The sequence below is a fragment of the Sarcophilus harrisii genome, chromosome 5 (assembly GCF_902635505.1).
Source record: "Sarcophilus harrisii chromosome 5, mSarHar1.11, whole genome shotgun sequence".
Lineage (NCBI taxonomy): Eukaryota > Metazoa > Chordata > Mammalia > Dasyuromorphia > Dasyuridae > Sarcophilus > Sarcophilus harrisii.
In genome coordinates this window covers 168,159,261-168,178,148 of record NC_045430.1, presented here as the reverse complement: position 1 = coordinate 168,178,148, position 18,888 = coordinate 168,159,261, and the positions used below count along the sequence as shown (strand labels likewise).

At 33.1% G+C, this 18,888-nt stretch overlaps 1 protein-coding gene across 2 annotated transcripts in view; it reads right to left on the bottom strand.

Moving 5' to 3' along the window:
• The window catches only part of CPED1 (cadherin like and PC-esterase domain containing 1), a 384,623-nt gene that overhangs the window by 238,559 nt on the left and 127,176 nt on the right, over positions 1-18,888 (bottom strand). For both annotated transcript variants that reach the window (XR_004229645.1, XM_023504833.2), the window contains exons 6-7: positions 16,066-16,213; positions 11,907-12,075 (exon numbers count right to left, since the gene is read on the bottom strand). Coding sequence is in view for 1 of the 2 variants with exons in the window: in XM_023504833.2 (XP_023360601.1) it covers positions 11,907-12,075; positions 16,066-16,213 (317 nt within the window). In the remaining variant the exon portion in view is untranslated. The remainder of the gene's footprint in view (positions 1-11,906; positions 12,076-16,065; positions 16,214-18,888) is intronic.

Genomic DNA, 18,888 nt, shown 5'->3' with positions numbered 1-18,888 from the left:
TGTCTTTAATTTATTTTTCTAGCCTTATTTCATATGACCTTATCTTAACAGACTATATGTTTCAGCTAAGCTAAGCATTAGTTATTCCTCCAAATCAGTATGCTGCCTCTCTGTCTATATATTCGCACTGGCCATCATCCATTGCTGAAATGTACTCCTTGTTACATTCTCCTTCTCTACCATCAAGGCTCAGTTCAGGCATGAACTATTCAATGAAGCTTTCCTTGTTCCTACCTGTTAGTATTTTTTCTCTCTATTTTAAAAATATCTTGCATTTACTTATCTGTGTGCAACCAATCTCCCAAGAGAATATAAACTCCTTAATGAAAAAGACTGTTTTGTCTCTGTATATCCTCAACTTCTTAAATAGTGCTTTGCACATAGTAGAATTTTAATATTTGTTGAATTGACTATGATGTGATATAATGAGATATGATACAATGTGATTTGAGATATGATAAGATAAGATGTGGTGATATAATGATATGAGATGAGATATAATGAGATATGACATGACATAATGAAATGAGTGATAGACTGAGCAAAAAGGTCTTATTCTAATCTTGGACATGCCTAGAAAGTCATTTGATTTCCCTGAGCCTCAATTTCCTTCTTTGTAAAATGAAAAGATTGACTAAGACTCAGTGGTCCCTTCTAACTTTGGAAATCTCTGTATCTATGATCCATGATGCTCTGGGGATAACTCTTTATTCAAAAAATGATATCAAATGTACAAAGATATGCAAACGTACTCAAAAATTTAATCAGGTAAGTAATGACAGTTAGCAATGAATAGAACTAATAACATTACAGAACTAGAACTAGCTGGGATGTCAAATGTAAATTTAAAGTGACCTGCACATAAGTGATAAATATCAGAATGATAAAAACAAGGCAATATAAGTAAAAATTGAGATGTGGATTGAACCCAGATCCTCTGACAATACTAGTCCTTTTTTCCCCTCTTCCACTGTATAAATTAGCCTCCTAAACTGGGCTTTATAAGTTAAATATACACACATACATATACACTTGTATATCTATCTATATATGTATATGTGTATGTGTGTATATATACATACATATCTATCTATACATATATTAAATGCAAAATTATCTCTCAAAAAGCTCATCATTATAATCATTTCTATAAAATTTTAATCTCTGGTATTTAGCCTGCTAAACCATTCCATTTTTTTTCTTTGTCTATTCTGTTGACCTAATTACGTTTTTCTTCTTTGTGTTTTCTCATGTCACTGAATTTCCTCCTGGCTGGTTAAAGTATTTTCTCCTTTATGTGGAAGGTCTTGAATTTGATTATCATATTCCTGAGAGTTTTCATTTTGGGATCTTGTCCAGGGATAATCTTTCTAATTTCTATTTTGCCTTTGGTTCTAAGATAGCCAGGCAGATTTTCCTTTCAAATTTCCTGAAATATGATGTCCAGGCTCTTTAAAAAACAAAAAACCATGACTTTTAGATAGTTCAATAAATCTTAAATTATCTCTCCATGATCTATTTTTCAAGTTAGTTGCTCTTCTCATGAAGTATTTCACATTTTCTTTGACTTTTTCATCTTTTTTACTTTATTATTTTTTGAAGTCTCATGGATTGTCCATTTTTGGTTTTTAAGGAATTATTTCCTTTAGTGGTGTTTTGTACTTCTTTTACCATTTAGTCAATTCTCTTTTTTAGGGAGTTATGTTCTTCAGTATTTTTGTGCCTCTTTCACCAAGCTATTAATTGTCTTTTCAAAAATTTCTTTCTGTGCTCTTATTTCTTTCCCCAATTTTTCTTCTACCACTCTTATTTAATTTTTAAAACCTTTTCTTTGCACTTTAAAAAATAACCTTCACCTAAATAAACTGATGATGACTGGAGTAGAACCAGGAGAACATTCCAAATAGAGTGACAAGATTATGTGATGATCACCTGTGATGATCTTGGTTCTTCTCAACAATGTGATGATTCAAGGCAATTAGACTTGGGAAAGAAAATGCCAATCACTTTCAGAAAGAGAACTATGGAGACTGAAGGTGGATAGAAGCATTGTATTTTCATCATTTTTAAAATTTGTTTTTCTCTCATTTTTTTTCCCTTTTGGTCTGATTTTTCTTGCACAACATGACAAATATGGAAATATGTTTAAAAGGATTGTACATATTCAACTGATATCAGATTCCTTGCTATCTTGGGGAGGAGAGAAATAAGGGAAGATAGGAAAATCAATTTAGAACACAAAGTCCTACAAAAATAAATGTTGAGGAGCAGCTAGATGACACAGTGGATAGAGCCCCAGTCCTGAAGTCAGGAGGACCTGCATTCAAATCTGGTCTCAGACCCTTACTTCCTAGCTATGTGACCTTGGGTAAGTCACTTAAACCAATTGCCTCAGGTGGAAAAATGAATGTTCAAAACTATCTTTATGTGTATTTGAAAAAACAAAAACAAAAAAAATTCTTTTGCTCTTCTAGGAATTCTTATTCAGTTTGTGTCTAATCTGTATTTTTCTTTGAGGCTTTGTTTGCAGATTTCTCCCTCTCTTCTCACATCATTGTCTTCTTTTAAGTTTGTGTCTTGACTTTCTCTGCTACACTAGATATTTTATAGTCAAGTTCTTTTTTATTGTTTATTTTTTCCAAGCTATTCCTTGACCCTTAACATTACGTTAAGAGTTGGACTCTACTCACTTGAGGATGGGATGGTGGGTCATTTTCTCAAGCATTGGACTTTTTCACACTGTTGTTTTCACAAATAGTTCTGAGAGTATAAGTTTTCCATGATTCCAATGATATGTGATCTCGAGAGAGATGTAGTTAGTGCTGCCCTTGTCTTCATTCTGGTCTTTACCCAGAAAAGCACCACAACCACTAGCATTCCTGTCCACTAGAACTATGACCCAGAATTGGGTAATAGACAATGGAATTGCCAAATGATATGTGTTTCTGCTTTCAGTGCCTACACAGGGGTCTTCTATAATCTCTTTCTGACCAGACATCTGATCCCCCATTGCTTCTAAGCAATGAAAGTTCTCAGTACTGGTGGTGGTGTCTTTCTCACATTGTTTCCAAGGTTCACAGCTTTACTGCCATGCCCTGAACTTCCAATCAGACTCCATCCCAGTCCCCTACTGCCTTATATATTGTCAATACTAGAAAAATGTCTCATCCCCATTTTTTGTTATTCATTCTACTCCAGAATTTGATTTGATGCATTATTTTAAAGTTGTTAAAGAAAATGTTGGGAGAGTTTGGCTAGAATGTTCTATCTACTCCATTCTGCCTCTATCAATGAATTTCTAATAACACTAATTACTGCTGGAAGGCGGGGGGTGGGGGGGAACTATTCTATTAAGGAAAATCAGCTAATAATCAGAATGAATTTAGCCTAGCTGAAAAATCTCTGAATATGTATAGGCCTCTTCACGTTCTTCAATCACTAATTTCTTCTTCCTCTAATCCAGGAGTTCTTAACTTGGAATCTATGAACTTGGTGTTTTTAACCACACACACACATGTGTGTGTATACATATGTGTATGTGTGTGTATACTATATTTCAATATAATTTATTTCTTTTGTAATCCTGCATATTTTATTTTATGCATTTAAAAATGTTGTGAGAACGGGAACATAAAAAAAAAAAAAGTTGTGAATCCCTGATACAATCCAATCTATACTTCACTGTCACATTTATCTTCCTAATTACAGGATTATATTACTCTCCTGCTTAAAAATCTTCAAGGACATAATACACCAGCCCTGAAGTCAGGAGGACCTGAGTTCAAATCTAGTCTCAGACACTTATAAAAAGTGTCTGAGCTGTGTGACTCTGGGCAAGTCACTTAACCCCAATTGCTTCAGCAAAAAGCAAAAATAAAAAAAAAATCTTCAAGGGCTTCAATAATACTAATAAGCTATATTTAACTTCCTACATTTCTCTGAACAATCTAACTCTAACCTATCTTTCCAGGTTTATCTCTCACTTCTACACACATTCTCTCTGCTCCAATCAAACTGACCACTTGCTGACCACTAAAAAAGAACACCCTAGATGGTGCAGTGGATAAAGTGCCCTGAAGTCAAGAGGACTTGAGTTCAAATCCAGCCTCAAACACTTAATACTTTCTACCTGTGTGACCTTGGGCAAGTCACTTAACCCCAGTTACCTCAGAAAACAAACAAATAAAAAAACCACCCTTATTACTCTGCTTGCTCTTCCCCATGCTCGAAACACTCTTCCACACCCATATCTGTCCACTGACATCCTAATCATTCTCCAAGGTTCTGCTCTGTCATGCTACATTCATCATGAATGAAAAGAATGATAGATTTGGAGCCAACAGATCTAGCTTTGTACCTGGCTTTATCATTTAGTTTTTTGACTATATAAATCAGTAGGCTTCAGTTTCTTTCATTTTAAAATGAGAAGATGGAGATAAACAATTTTAAAGATTCCTTCAACATTTAAATCCTATGAGCTTATAAGCTTTTGGTGCTTCTTATCCCTCCCCCCACTCCCATAACCAGCTGAAAGTCATCCCTATCTCATCTACACTCTCATAGCACTTGCCGTTCTTTGTAGGCACTTATCATAATCTAATGTGTTTTTTACTTATCAGTGACCATATTTTGTTTCCCCTACTAGATTATAAATTCCTTGAGAACAGGGCTAACTTATTTATCTTTGTATCTTTCCCAGCTCCTGACACAGTGCACTGCACACAGTGTATGTTTTGTTGAAGAAAATAAATGGATGAATGAATGAACTTAGAATTGAATTCAACTATTATCTAGCTAGGTATACTTTCTAAAATCAGGGGGGAAATGAGATTGCTGAAGAATTTAAGCAAAACCTCTTTAAAAAACTTGAATAAGACAGATTATTTGAGCAAAGGGCTAGCTTAACAACTTTTCATCTCTTTGTGGTATTGGAGTCATTGATTCTTTGACCTTTTATCTCTCTCTCTGCCCTAGATATTTTATCCACTAGAGAAATAATAAGAGATGCCAAAAAGATAAAGATTATCATACTTAGAAGTATTCATTTTTAAACTCTATTCAGGTTGCTGAAATGATTGTCACCTCCCACCCTCCATCATTCACTTACTCTTAATGCTTACTTCATTTATACTTTCTATTCCATCAAAATTTTTTCTTTTTCTATAAACTTTTCATTGAGGGAAAAGTAACCCAAGAAAGACTATCTCTTCTATGAAAAAGCAAAAAGGAAAATAACTGACATAGATTAATTTATAATAACCTATCTAAGCCCCTAAAGGCTTAAGGAATTATAGATTCCAGCTGTTCGAAAGAAAAACATTTCTTTTTGGGCAATCAACTCTGATACTTTCACACTCTTGCAAAAATTAGCCAATTGAATTGGCTAATAACATATTTTGACTGAAGGAAGAATACAAAACTAACACTGAAGCATTACCTCTGTAGGCTCAGTGGGATATGCACGAGTTAATTTTCTTACCCTTGGCAACCACTAAATCCTTGAGTATCAGGCAACTGCATTTTTTTTGGCAAATATAACATTTATAAGCTAGCTTACCTATTTACTTATCTTTGGAAGGGTAAACTTAGTAATAGAAATGCATTAATTAAGGTTATATTTATATATTAACTATAATCAAGAGTGAATTTTAACTGAATCTTACTTTGCAAACCTCTTACTGCATGTCAGTAAAAGAAAACATTCCTGAATATTATAGCCAGCCCAGCTTTAAGGTCCTAATTCAACAATGGAGCCACGATGGCTTTGTAGAAATTGTAAACCAAGAGTTGTGAAAGGCACTTACAACCCATCTCTTCCTGGAAGTGGGAGATCTGAATGTATTGCATGTTGTTCATGTTTTTGGCTTTTTCAACATATTAATTGTATTGATTATTATTTCTTTTTCATATTTAAAAGTACTTTTTGTCATATGAGATGCCTCTCTGGGAGGCAGAGTGGGAGTATAGGGGAAATAGCAATAATAATGTAAAAAATAGAAGATGTCAATAAAAACTTACTTTAAAAAAAGAAACAAATCTAAATCCAATTTCCTGGTAACTAAATTGATATAGTGAAGAATAAGTACTTCCAAAGCATTGAAGGGAAATGTTGTATTTCTGTTTTCCTATTTCCTAGAAATAAAAAGTCCTGTGTAAAGGCTAATTGATGCTAATTGGTTATATGGACTTGGGGATTAATTACAGGTAGCTTTATCAGTGTGTGTGTGTGTGTGTGTGTGTGTGTGTGTGTGTGTGTGTAGAAACATGGGAATAAGGACTCAAGATGATAACTAAGCAAGACATTCCCAGCCCCTCAGACCCTAGAAACCTGAAAAGCAATATAGCCAACTTTGCTCTGAAGGAGTGAGTCTGGAACCATCCCCATCCCTATTTTTCTATAAGGGAGCTACCCTTAATATTTTAACATAATTATGGTTCTTTTTAAAGGGTAAAACCTTAATAACAATAGAGTAAGACCTAAACATTTTGAGGTCGGCTATTTTTTTTTTTGGCTTTTGTACCTCAGTGCCTTCACCATAGTTGATGCTTATGAAACGAACCACTACCTGTATAACAAAATGATAACAAATGAATGATATGAAATTATAATGATTAACCTTGGTTCCAAATTAGAAATATGAAGAGGCAACTATCACTTCTACACAGAGATAGAGAACACTCAATATAAGGGAAAAGAGCATCTTTGAAAATGCAAGTGATCAAAAATGTATTGATAATTTAAAAATCTTTGGATAATTTTCATGCCTTTGTGACACATCAGAATAGGAATCTGATGATCATTTATTGGCTTATTTGAAAAGAAACAATAAAACAATGTCTTTCAAAAAGCAAAACAAACAAAAATAAACAATAATAGTCAATTCCTCTTAATGTACAATAACCTAAGCTTAGAGATTAGTAATACATAATATATACAAAATCTTTATTATCAATATTTATGGAAATTATTCATGCATATCAAAACAGGCTTTATGACATTAAAAGCATGATATTTTAAAGTAATCTATCTTTTATAGATCAAATTAATATGTAGTAATGCTAATAGCAGAAACACCTTCTTATAATACTTATTTATAGTGTTTATACATAATTTTACTTTTCTGATGACCCCATGAGAAAGGCATGACTTGCACAACTTCCCCATTTCCAGTAGGAGAAATGAAATGTTAAGTGGTTGTATTAGGTCATGTGGATAGCTCATGGCAGAAATAAGAGGTGCATCTAGCACTCATTTTCATTTCTAGTACTGTCTCTACTGCAGCACTACCAACTTGGATTGATTAGCTAATAGAACCTTGCCAATATTTAATTTTTATATACTTTCCTATTTTAATTAATATAAATAATTCTAGAAATACATATCTATACACACTGTTTATTTAAAAACATACTTTTAAATGAACACACTGATTATAGTCTATGGTTAAATTCAAATACATGTGGTTTTAGTTATATATCACTCCTCCTCATAGATCCTGGGAATCATAGTTTTATTCACATTCTTTCTATAGTTGATTTAAATCTCTTGTGTTTAATATAGGATCAGATGCTAATTGAGTTAGTACAAGGTTTACAGCTTCAACTTTATAATGAATATCTAAGAAAAAGCACTCACTGAGAAAAGAACCCAGAGTGAAATTCGCGCTGTGTTTTAGAAGATGATCTTCATTATCATTCTGGGCAGACATCTGAGTTAGGTCACGTAATATCAAAGGCATTGCAAAAATACTGATAATAAAAGAAACTAACTTCATGTCATATTTTCAGGACTAAATAGGGATTCAGACCTTCTTGGAAAGAGCCTTCATAAATGATAATGTTTCCCTATTTGTCACCCATAGTTCTCCCTTTTCTGAACAGGGAGACTGGTTTCATTGACATGAGTGGTACTTATAAGCAGTGGAGATGGAAGACTGGCTTCTGACAGGCTTGCAGCAGTAGCTGAGTACTGGTAAGTTATGACATCAGGGAAAGCAGAAGGACTGTTTTTAACTTAGGTTTAAATTAAAGAGGCTTCTCTCAGACATCATCCTGCAGGAAACTTGCAATTTCTTGTGTTCTCCCTTTTCTAGACTCTAGAAAAGATTCAGTGAACATATTGGGGAAATGCAGTAATAGTCTCTACTACATTTATCAAAAACACACTTCAAAATTACTGCAAAATAATGCATTTGATTTGGAAAGGAAAAGGAAAAAAGAGATTCAGGCAGCAGAGTTAAATTCTGCTTTTAAAAATATCATCCTCATAGAACGGTTTGAAGAAGGAATGCCCACAAATCAAAATATAGTACAAGAAAAAGAGCAGTAGGTCTGGGAAACAGAAGACCTGGGTTCTAGACTAGATTCTGCCTTTCAATAGATATATAGCCTTGAACAATTCACATGGACTCCTCTTCATTTTAAAAACATGGTGACTGGCTTTGAAAATCTCAAAGTTTCCTTCCTTTGCTTACATTCTATGACTCAAAAACTTCTTCAAATAAATTTCATGTAATTAAACAATGAATTTCTTCAGATTGTCTCTCTAATGGACAAATTAAAGCTGTTTCCAGATGCCTTGCAGCAGAAATCTGAAATCATTCCAGGTATAACTTTCAGGCAATCAACTTTAGTCATAGGTATGAATACTGACTGGCCAGCCCATAAATTGTGGGATGTCACAAAAGTGGTCTCTTCATTAGAGATATGTTCATTTTGCAGCTAACAAAGGTCAAAGATATTCTGCTTTCTGATATTTTTGCTTAATGGCACAGTTTAAGACTTTGATACTGGTTTTCATTCACTCAGATTCTCACTGACATTTTTAGAGGACCAATAGTCCCACTTAATATGAAGTAATGTTTGAAAATTTCTAACTTGTTTTTAGGTATCCTTAAGAGCCAAGTTTGGTTATAACCTAGGACAACCTTTAATCAAAGGATCAAAAGTGATCTTTGGGATGATTCTGCTGCTGCATCAGCTATAAAAATTACCTAGATATTCTATTTTGGAAAATGAGCATTGTTCACTCAATTCTTGAATAAAAAAATTAAGAGCGTTTTCATAACCACCATTGAAATAACATAGCATTTTTCCAACATCAAAGAAGTTGCAAAAAATGTGTTTTAATATAATATCAGAAACTAGTTTTTAATATCATATCAAACTACAATAATCATATTCTCACACGTAACTTTTGATTTAATTTATTTTTTTAAATTAACATGACCTTCAAAAAATAGCTAACTCTCAAAATTCTTAGCCCTTTTCATTTTATATACATAAGATGTTGGATTTAGAGTATTTTAAAACATTTAGTAAATGTAGTCCATTCCCCTATCATTTTCCAAGTTTATATTTAAATTCACATCACTGTACCAACAATTCTTCCTATTTTCCCAACTCCTACTAGAGCTTTAAAAGATAAAGTATCACAGCAGCAGACCTGATTGGAAATAAATGAGCTCATAGTTATATCTGTTATTGCTTTCATTCCTCCTTCAGCTGCCAGAATGCTCTATAAATGACCAATGACCAATGATAACTTGCCTAGCCGGCTTGCCTCAGTTCATGCAGCACATAAACCCCTACTGATCTGACTAGTAACCTAGACCTTTGAATTCAGGACTCATTAGAGAAGGGGGTAAAGTCACAAACCAAACTGCTATCTACTTAAATAGTAATAGCATAGCTCATTATTGCAAGGTTTTATATATACTCGGGGTCAAATCATCTTTTTCAAAACATAACAACTGCATATATTAAAACACTGATATAACTTGGTTAGCCTAAGAGGAGTTTGTTAGTCTTGCTTTCCAAAAACCAGTGTTTCAAAAATGTTTCTGCTGCATTTTTTTTTTTCACCTGAAGCTACCGAGCAGAAGCAGAGTCTGGAAGGAAGAATGGGTGATTTAAATGAGACCAAGTAAAAGCTAGTTTTCTAGCAGAAGCAATAAATACTGAAGTGTGAATGAAATATTTTCTCGTATGCTGGAAGCCTATACACAGCATCAAGTAGGATTCTGGCATTTTAAGGAAATAATTGCCCTCTTGCTCATTTTACCGTGGAAGCCTGCCATCTGCAGTTTCCCTTCAACAGCAGGTTTAGCATAATATACAGGAAATGTCAGCCTTGCCCTGGAAAATACAAATCCCAAAGTGAGGAAAAGAATGAGGAGATTTACATAATTTTCTGTACTACCACTACATCTGGCACTTGTCCCACAGGTACTAAAAAATGATGAATAAGAAACAATGTAGTGAATAAAGAATGAACATCTAAGGGGAACCACAATATTGAAAGCCTTCTATATGCTTTTGTTTCTTTCACTGCTTTTTTGCCTTATTTTTAGAGAAAACAAAGTAAAAGAAAAGCATTAAGGAAAGTAGAAGCGATGGAGGAAAAATATAAAATACACAAGAAAGTACAAATTATCAACTCTCCTTAAAAGACTAGCTGAAAGAAAATTACACAAAACATTCTCAACCTGGGGAAGGAATGGAAGACATTATTAGACTCAATTCTTCTACTGAAAATGAAAAGAAAACATTTCCATTATTCGATACAACTATATTTCCTTTTAAAAAGGAAGACAGATTATGATTCCTGGGCCATTGATGTCAACAACAGCAAAGCCAGCATGTATCTTAGAAGAAATACTCTAGCTGCTTATTTTGAAATTGTGAAAGTGTTTGATTGAGGACTTAAAATTTAAACATAGTCAATTTACAGAAGATTAACTTCACTACCTTTTGAGCTTTGTCTTGAGGCAAAGAAAATCTTGTACTCTACATTTTTTTCCCCTCATGTTCAGCAGCCTCACTTGTGTATGTAGAACCCATACTTCCCTTCTATCTACTAAGCAATATGTCTATTAAACTTCTTGAGGTAATTTGGCTTCTTCTGAGTCAAAATAGTTAATAGTTATTTATTTCCTTCTTGAATACATTTCTAGCCTATTCAAAATTATGGCATATATGGTAACAATTTAGAAAATCAAGTTGAGTCAATTGAACATTTATTAAGTATCTGATCAGTGGCAAATTACTCCCAGTATCTCTGCCAAAAAAATCACCCAAAAGGGGTCATGAAGGATTGTTCTACTATGGAATAGCACCCATGAAAGCTAATATTCCACTCAAGAACATCATTGATGGATTGTAGATTATTATCTTATAAATATTTTATGGATGAAAAAGTAGCCATAGTTATTGACATTTTCTTGGTTACCTTTTAAAGTATTAATGTCAGAGATTTCCACATACCTTTGGCACCTAATACAGCTTTAAACACAGATTCCACAATATTCTCAAAATTCTGTTTTATTAAGATCTTTTTTGTGTATTTACTTCTTTTTGTCTTCTGTATTTATCTTCTTCAGCATCACAGCACATCCTCAGGCAGCAGACAAGATACCAATTTTCAAGCCTACATATGTTAAAGCATTGTTCTTGAAGGGCAAGACACTACCATGTTTTTAACTTTCTATGCATGTTTTAAAACTCATAATTTATAACATATAGTTACTATGTTTCCTCTTGAGAAGGCTAAAAAAATTGATAAGGGAAAATAATTCTACTTTTACTTTGCTACATGGATGACTACTCTTCAAAGAGATATCAGCACTATGACCTAGAAGTTGTTTCTTTGAAAAGTGAAAAAAATTGAATTAAAATGATGAGGTTAGGGAAAAAAATAAATATAGTGCTAGTAGTTCCTCTAAGTCATTTCTGAATATGGCCCCTTTTTGTATTAAATGAAAATCTCTGTTTGCAGAAATAAAAAGGCTGATTCTCTGTTCAATAGGAATTGATAATCATAAAGGTCAGAGAAAGGTCACTCAAATAGTTTTACTTTTTGTTTAGTTCACTTTGCATAAAATAACAGCATTAAATAGAAGTGTTACCTTAATAGTGAAACGTTTTTTCTTGGGTGGATTCCAAATGGTACCAGTTGAATGAATGAAGGCCCTCAGAGGTGTTAAAGATGTCACCAAGACATATGCTTTAATGATCACAGACAGGTCTTTGGCTTTAAAAAGTTGCTTATATGTCACAGGGGCTGGTGTTTGATTCCTGAAAAGCAAGAATAATAATTCAACTTTTGATTATATACAGGCTGATTAGCTATTTGAAAAATGACTTGGGCTCTTAATCCTTTTCTCTATTACAAGTGGAGTCTAGTTTTTAGCAATGTTGGTGCTTGTTAACACCATCACTGGAGAGTAACAGATAGAGGAGACAAATTTTCCTCAGTTTTTCTTATATGATAAGTTGTGTATGTGAGCTAAAATAAGATTTGAGGAATATCTTTAGATTTCAATAATTCATACTATAACCAGAAGATTATAGAACTGTGTATACCATTGACCCAGCAATACAACCCTTGGTATATATGATAAAGAGATCAAAGAAAAAGAAAAAGGACCTATATGTACCAAAATATTTATAGAAGCTCTTTTAAAAAAATATTTAATTTAATTTTTCTCAATTACATGTAAACTAAAATTTTAATATGTTGTTTAAAAAAAAATTAGTTCCAAAAGGTCAAGAATTTCAAGGGAACTAATGGAAAAAAAAAAAACCAAATGAAGGTGACCTAGCTGTACCTGATCTAAAACTATATTATAAAGCAGCAGTCACCAAAACTATTTGGTATTAGCTAAGAAATTTTTTGGAATAGGTTAGGTTCACAGGAAAAAATAATCAATAATTATAGCAATCTAGTGTTTGACAAACTCAAAGACCCCAACTTTTGGGATAAGAATTCACTATCTGACAAAAATTGCTGGTAAAATTGGAAATTAGTATGGCAGAAACTAGGCATTGACCTACACTTAACACCATATACCAAGATAAGATCAAAATGGGTTCATGATTTAGGCATAAAGAATGAGATTATAAATAAATTAGAAGAACATAGGATAGTTTACCTCTCAGACTTGTGGAGGAGGAAGGACTTTGTGATCAAAGAAAGAAGATCAAAGATCAAAGAAGAACTAGAGAACATTATTGATCACAAAATAGAAAATTTCAATTATATCAAGTTAAAAAGCTTTTGTACAAATAAAACTAATGCAGACAAGATTAGAAGGGAAGCAATAAACTGGGAAGACATTTTTACAGCTAAAGGTTTTGATAAAGGCCTCATTTGCGAAATATATAGAGAATTGACTCTGATTTATAAGAAATCAAGCCATTTTCCAATTGATAAATTGTTAAAGGATATAACAATTTTCAGATGGTGAAATTGAAACTATTTCTACTTATATGAAAAGGTGTTCCAAATCATTATTGATCAGAGAAATGCGTGTTAAAATAACTCTGAGATATCCCTACACACCTGTCAGATTGGCTAAAGATGACAGGAAAAGATAATGACGAATGTTAGAGGGGATGTGGCAAAACTGGGACACTGATGCATTGTTGGTGGAATGGAAACAACCATTCTGAAGAGAAATTTGGAACTATGCTCAAAAAGTTTTCAAAGTGTGCATACTCTTTAATTCAGCAGTGTTACTAGTGGGCTTATATCCCAAAGATATATTAAAGAAGGGAAAGGGACCTGTATGTGCAAAAATGTTTGTGGCAGCCCTGTTTGTAGTGACCTTCTGGTCACTGGAAACTGAGTGAATGCTCATCAATTGGAGAATGACTGAATAAATTATGGTATATGAATGTTATGGAATATTATCCTTCTGTAAGAAATGACTAGCAGGATGAATACAGAGAGGCTTGGAGAGACTTACATGAACTGATGCTGAGTGTAATGAGCAGAACCAGGAGTTCATTATATACTTCAACAACAATACTATATAAGGATCAATTCTAATGGAAGTGGCTATCTGTGGCAATGAAAGGATCCATATCAGTTCCATTTGATCAGTGATGAACAGAACCAGCTACACCCAGGGAAAGAACACTGGGAAATGAGTGTGGGCCACAACATAGCATTTGAACTTTATCTGTTGTTGTTTACTTGCATTTTTGTTTTTCTTCCCAGGTTATTTTTCTAAATCCGATTTTTCTTGTGCAACAAGAACATATAACAGGAACATATAAATATGTATACATACATTGTATTTAATACATACTTTAACGTGTTTAATATATATGGAACTGCCTGCCATCTAGGGGAAAGGGTGGAGGGAAGAAGGGGGAAAGTTGGAGCAGAAGTGTTTGCAAGGATAAATGTTGAAAAATTACCCATGCATATGTTTTGTCAATAAAAAGCTATAATAATAATAAAAAAATTTAAGTTCCAAATTCTCTTCCTCCCTTCCTCTGGTCATCTCCCTGAGAAGGCAAGTAATTTGAAATATTAACTATATTCTTTTTGTTATGGCAAAGAATTGGAAATTGAGGAGATGTCCACCAATTGGGGAAAGGCTGAACAAATTATGGCATAGGATTTTGATGAAATATTACTATAGTATACAAAATGAAAGCAGAACACTTTCAGAAAAACCAAGGAAGATTTACATGAACAAACAAAATGAAGTAAGCAAAAAAAAAAAAAATGTATGCAGTAGAAATGTGATAATGATCAGCAATTGTAATCAACACCCAAGATATTTCTAAAAGACACAGGATGAAAAATATTATCCACTTCTAGAAAGAGAATTAAAGAATTCTGACTGAAGAATAAAGCATATTGTTTTTCATTTTCTTATTTTTTCATGCTTTTTTTGGTAATATGCTTAACATGGAAATATGTTTTACATGACTTCACATGAAAAATTGTATTATATTGTTTGCCTTTTCAGTGGATTAAAAAGGACCTAGAGGGAAGGAATGTGTTAACTCAAAAAAAATTTTTAATGAATATTATAAATAAGTAAATAGATAAATGAAATTTAAAAAAAAAATTTCAGTTATCTACTCAAGCCATAAAACTAGAGTTTGGATTACATATCACATAACAGATCATATATGTTTCCAGCTTATTTGATATGCCTTACAAGCAAATAATTCTTACTCTCCCTATATATTTATATATACATATACATATATATATAATGTGTGTGCATGTGTGTTAATTATGTATATGTATGCATATTCTATCATATATATTCTCATCCTTTCTCTCTGCCTCTCTCTCTCTCAAGTCACCAAGAAATTTCCACACTACCTACTAGCTAAATTCATTAGCAGAAATATCCAATACCCAAAGCAATTAAGTCGGTTCAATGCATACAGTATTAAGAAAATTTAATTTTTCTTGTCAAAAGAAAATAGCATACAAGTTTAATGGCACTTGAGAAAAAACAAATATACAGTCCTCACAATATATATTCTCAAAAGACACCCAAATCTAATAAATTGTACTTTTTCTGTACTGGTACTACTCTTTACTAAAAAAGGGGGGAAAAAGGCAAATTGTCCACTGGGAGTAGATTGCCCTTATTTTTAAAATAAACATTTTAAAGTCTAGAATATGGTACTATTATAGTTCTAAAAGCACATGGCTAGTTAGTGAATACAAATTTAGTACTTGATAATGATGAAAAAAAAAAAAAAAAAAGAAGAAGCCAACCTCAAAGAATAAGTGCATCTAAGCCCTAAATAAGAATTGATTTTTTTTAAACTTTAGGAAGAACTACAGTTTCTGTCTTTCCTTGTAGTATTTAAAGGAGTTATTTTCTATGACATGCTTTGAAAATCATAAAGCATGACATCTCTGTCAATTGGCATCCTTATTATCACTTTGGTGTTTATCTTAAATGTCACTGCTTGGCTTTAGACAAAAGTAACTGTATATGTCATTTGCCTATCTAATCTGAGGTGTGCTTTTTATATAGTTTTTTAATACAGTTTGAAAACTTTAATTCAACTTCCTTAAAGGAATTTAACCTGTCGACCTCAAAGCTTACCCTATTATAAGTGAGCTTCAAAGAAAAACCAGAAATGGCATCTTCTGTCAAGTACTCAACACCTGAAAAGTTTTAAGGAATGAAATATGTTTATACCAAGTATATCAACTCTCCAAACGCATTATGTGTTTTCCTCCTCATGTATTTTCTCTATTTAGGGGTCGGACCCAAAAATCTAGGATGATGAACTTACAGCTGAGAAGGCCAGTTCCAGAAGGACCTTAGAAGTACAGGACGTTTCCTATGGGTCTTCCCTGTGGTTGAAGGATGGTTTGAAGTGCTCAGTTTTACCTGTGTGTGCTCATTCAGGCATACAGAAGGAGCAACTGGAAGCTTCAACTCTGAAAAGATTCAAAGAAGCAAAATGCAATTATTCTATTGTTTCCCTTAGAAGCTGCCCCACACATAATTCCATCTCTGAGTGAAGAAAAGCTACGTCAACCTAAATAGAGTAACTCTGAAATATATAATTGGATTTACAACTCCTCACACACTTAACCAACCAACAATAATTTGAAAGTAATAATGTACCAGGTCCTATGCTGTATGTGCTGATGATACCAAGACAAAAGTAAAAGTCCTTACACCCAAGGAAGTTACATTCTAGGCAATAGTTTACTGGCAGTGGAACATATTTCAGGTAGATTTATATGTTGTTGTTCAGTTGTTTTCAGTTTTGCCTGCTTTCTATGATCCCACTAAGGATTTTCTGGGCAAAATTATTGCAGTGGTTTGACATTTCCCTCCAGGTAAGGAAATGGAAGTGAACAGGAATAAGTGACTTGCTTAGGGTGACCCAGCTAGTGTGTGAGGCCAGATTTGAAGATGGATCTTACTACTCTAACCACTGTACCAATTAGCTGCCCGTAAGAGAATATTGCGATACAGAATGAGGGTGGGTGGGAACCTTGATTTTGCAATAGAGTAAAATAAGCCGTTAAATATTTATAATGATTGATTACTCATGTCTGGCTTCAAACACTTACTTGTCACATCACTCTGGTCAAGACACTTAGCCTTATTTGCCTCCAATTCCTCATCTGTAAAATCAGCTAGAGAAGGAAAAAGCAAACTACTCTGATATCCTTTCCAAGAAAACCTTATGGACAGCATTGACATGCTATAGTCATAAAGAGTTATACATTGAACAACCGAAGAACAACAACAATAACTGAAGCCTTAATTTCAGTGATACAAATCACTTTAACTCAATTTATTCCCAGGAAATTTAGGAAAGGGGATGTAGAGTAAAGAAATAGGTAGCCACAAAGAGACCTGAAGTTCATTTCTTGTTTGCATCATTGTGTAGTTGGAAGAATATCAACCTGGGAATCTCTTAATCATGATTTCTAATTTCAGTTCTATAAGTTCCATCTCAATCAACAAACATAAATTAAAGGCTTACTAGGTACCAGTGACTATACTGAGTACTGCGAATATAATGAAATAAATCAAAAAAGAAAAATAACTTCTTATCTCAAGGAGCTTACATTTTGCTTAACCAAATAATTTCTTTTCTAGGGCTGTTAACAGGATTGGACAAAATGATCTCTAAGGTTCTAATCAGCTCTAACACTCTCTGACTAAATAATCTAGTTTATATACCAGCATTCTGAAATGCTCATTGGTCCTGGTAATGTTGAAATATGATATTATTATTATTATTATTTTTAACCCAACAGTTTTATTGAATTCTCAAAAGAGAGCAAAGCTTTTAAGTGATTTTCCCTCTTGTGCAGTTCTCATTAATGGTGACATTGTCTAACTTAAAACACTTCAGACTCTTAAGTAATAGTCAGAAGAAGTCAAGCTGTTCACAGTATTCCCATATCTCATTATTTAGCACAGTGTGATCCAACTCACAAAGGGTATTCTATTTTATAAGTTCCTTTTTAATGAAGAATTGCTATATTCAAATGTGTGAAAATAAAAGAATCCTTCAAATTGTACTGTTTGGGGAAGATTACAGATAAGGAGGCATATTAAGTTAGCTTCCTGGCTCAGAAATCACAAGAGATAAAGAATTGAAATGCCTATGTATTCCTTTTATTTTTAAAGCAAAGTTAGAAATGGACTAATTGCTTGCTAATTAACTTGTGTAATTCAAAAAGAAAGCTTCAGTAGGAAGGAACGAAAAATTTCAAGCAAGCATATAGTCATTTCAATGTTAAGCTTGTTCAATTTAGCTGATCAAAATGGTTCTTATTGAATGCATGAATGTATGATATCATAGTATAAGAACTTTCTCCACCAAATGGTAACCCATATACGACTCAATGGAAAAGTTTAAGGGAATTGTTCTAAGTTGCACAAGAAATTTCCAAAACAGAATTTTATTTTAATTCAGGTCTTCCTGACTTCTTTTCAGCAATCTTGTCAACTATATTAGTGCACTTAATGAAAAATCAATTAACAAACATTTATTAACTATATATTGTATTAATAGACAAACTGTGCTAATAGATGATAGATTTACAAATACAAAATAATGCCAATACATAGTGCAAAATAGTATTAATGTATATTAGACTTAGAGATACAAAATAATGCTAATAGATAATAGAATTAAAGACACAAAAAGAAGCAAAAGATGCTTTTTGCCCTCAAGGAGTTTACATATAACTGAGGAGACAATATAGAGAGAAATATATGCAAATCAACTTATATACAGGATAGAGAGGAAATAATTAACAAAGAGAAGGAAGGAATTAAGAGTGGTTAGGCAAAGTTTCCAATAAAAGACAAAATTTTCGTTGGGTCTTAAAGGAAGGTAGGTAGGTTGGTAGAGAGAGGGGAGGAGGGAGAACATTTTAAAGACAGTAAGAGAAAATACCCAGAACTGACAGATAGAGTGACTCGCTGTAAAATAGCTGGCCCAATATATCTGAATTTAAGAATATGTGGTGAGGAAAAAGGTCTAAGAAGACTGGAAAGATAGAAGTAGATTAGAATAAGAAGGGTTTTGAATGCCAGAATACTTTGTATTTGCTCCTGGAAGGCAAAAGAAAAATCTCTG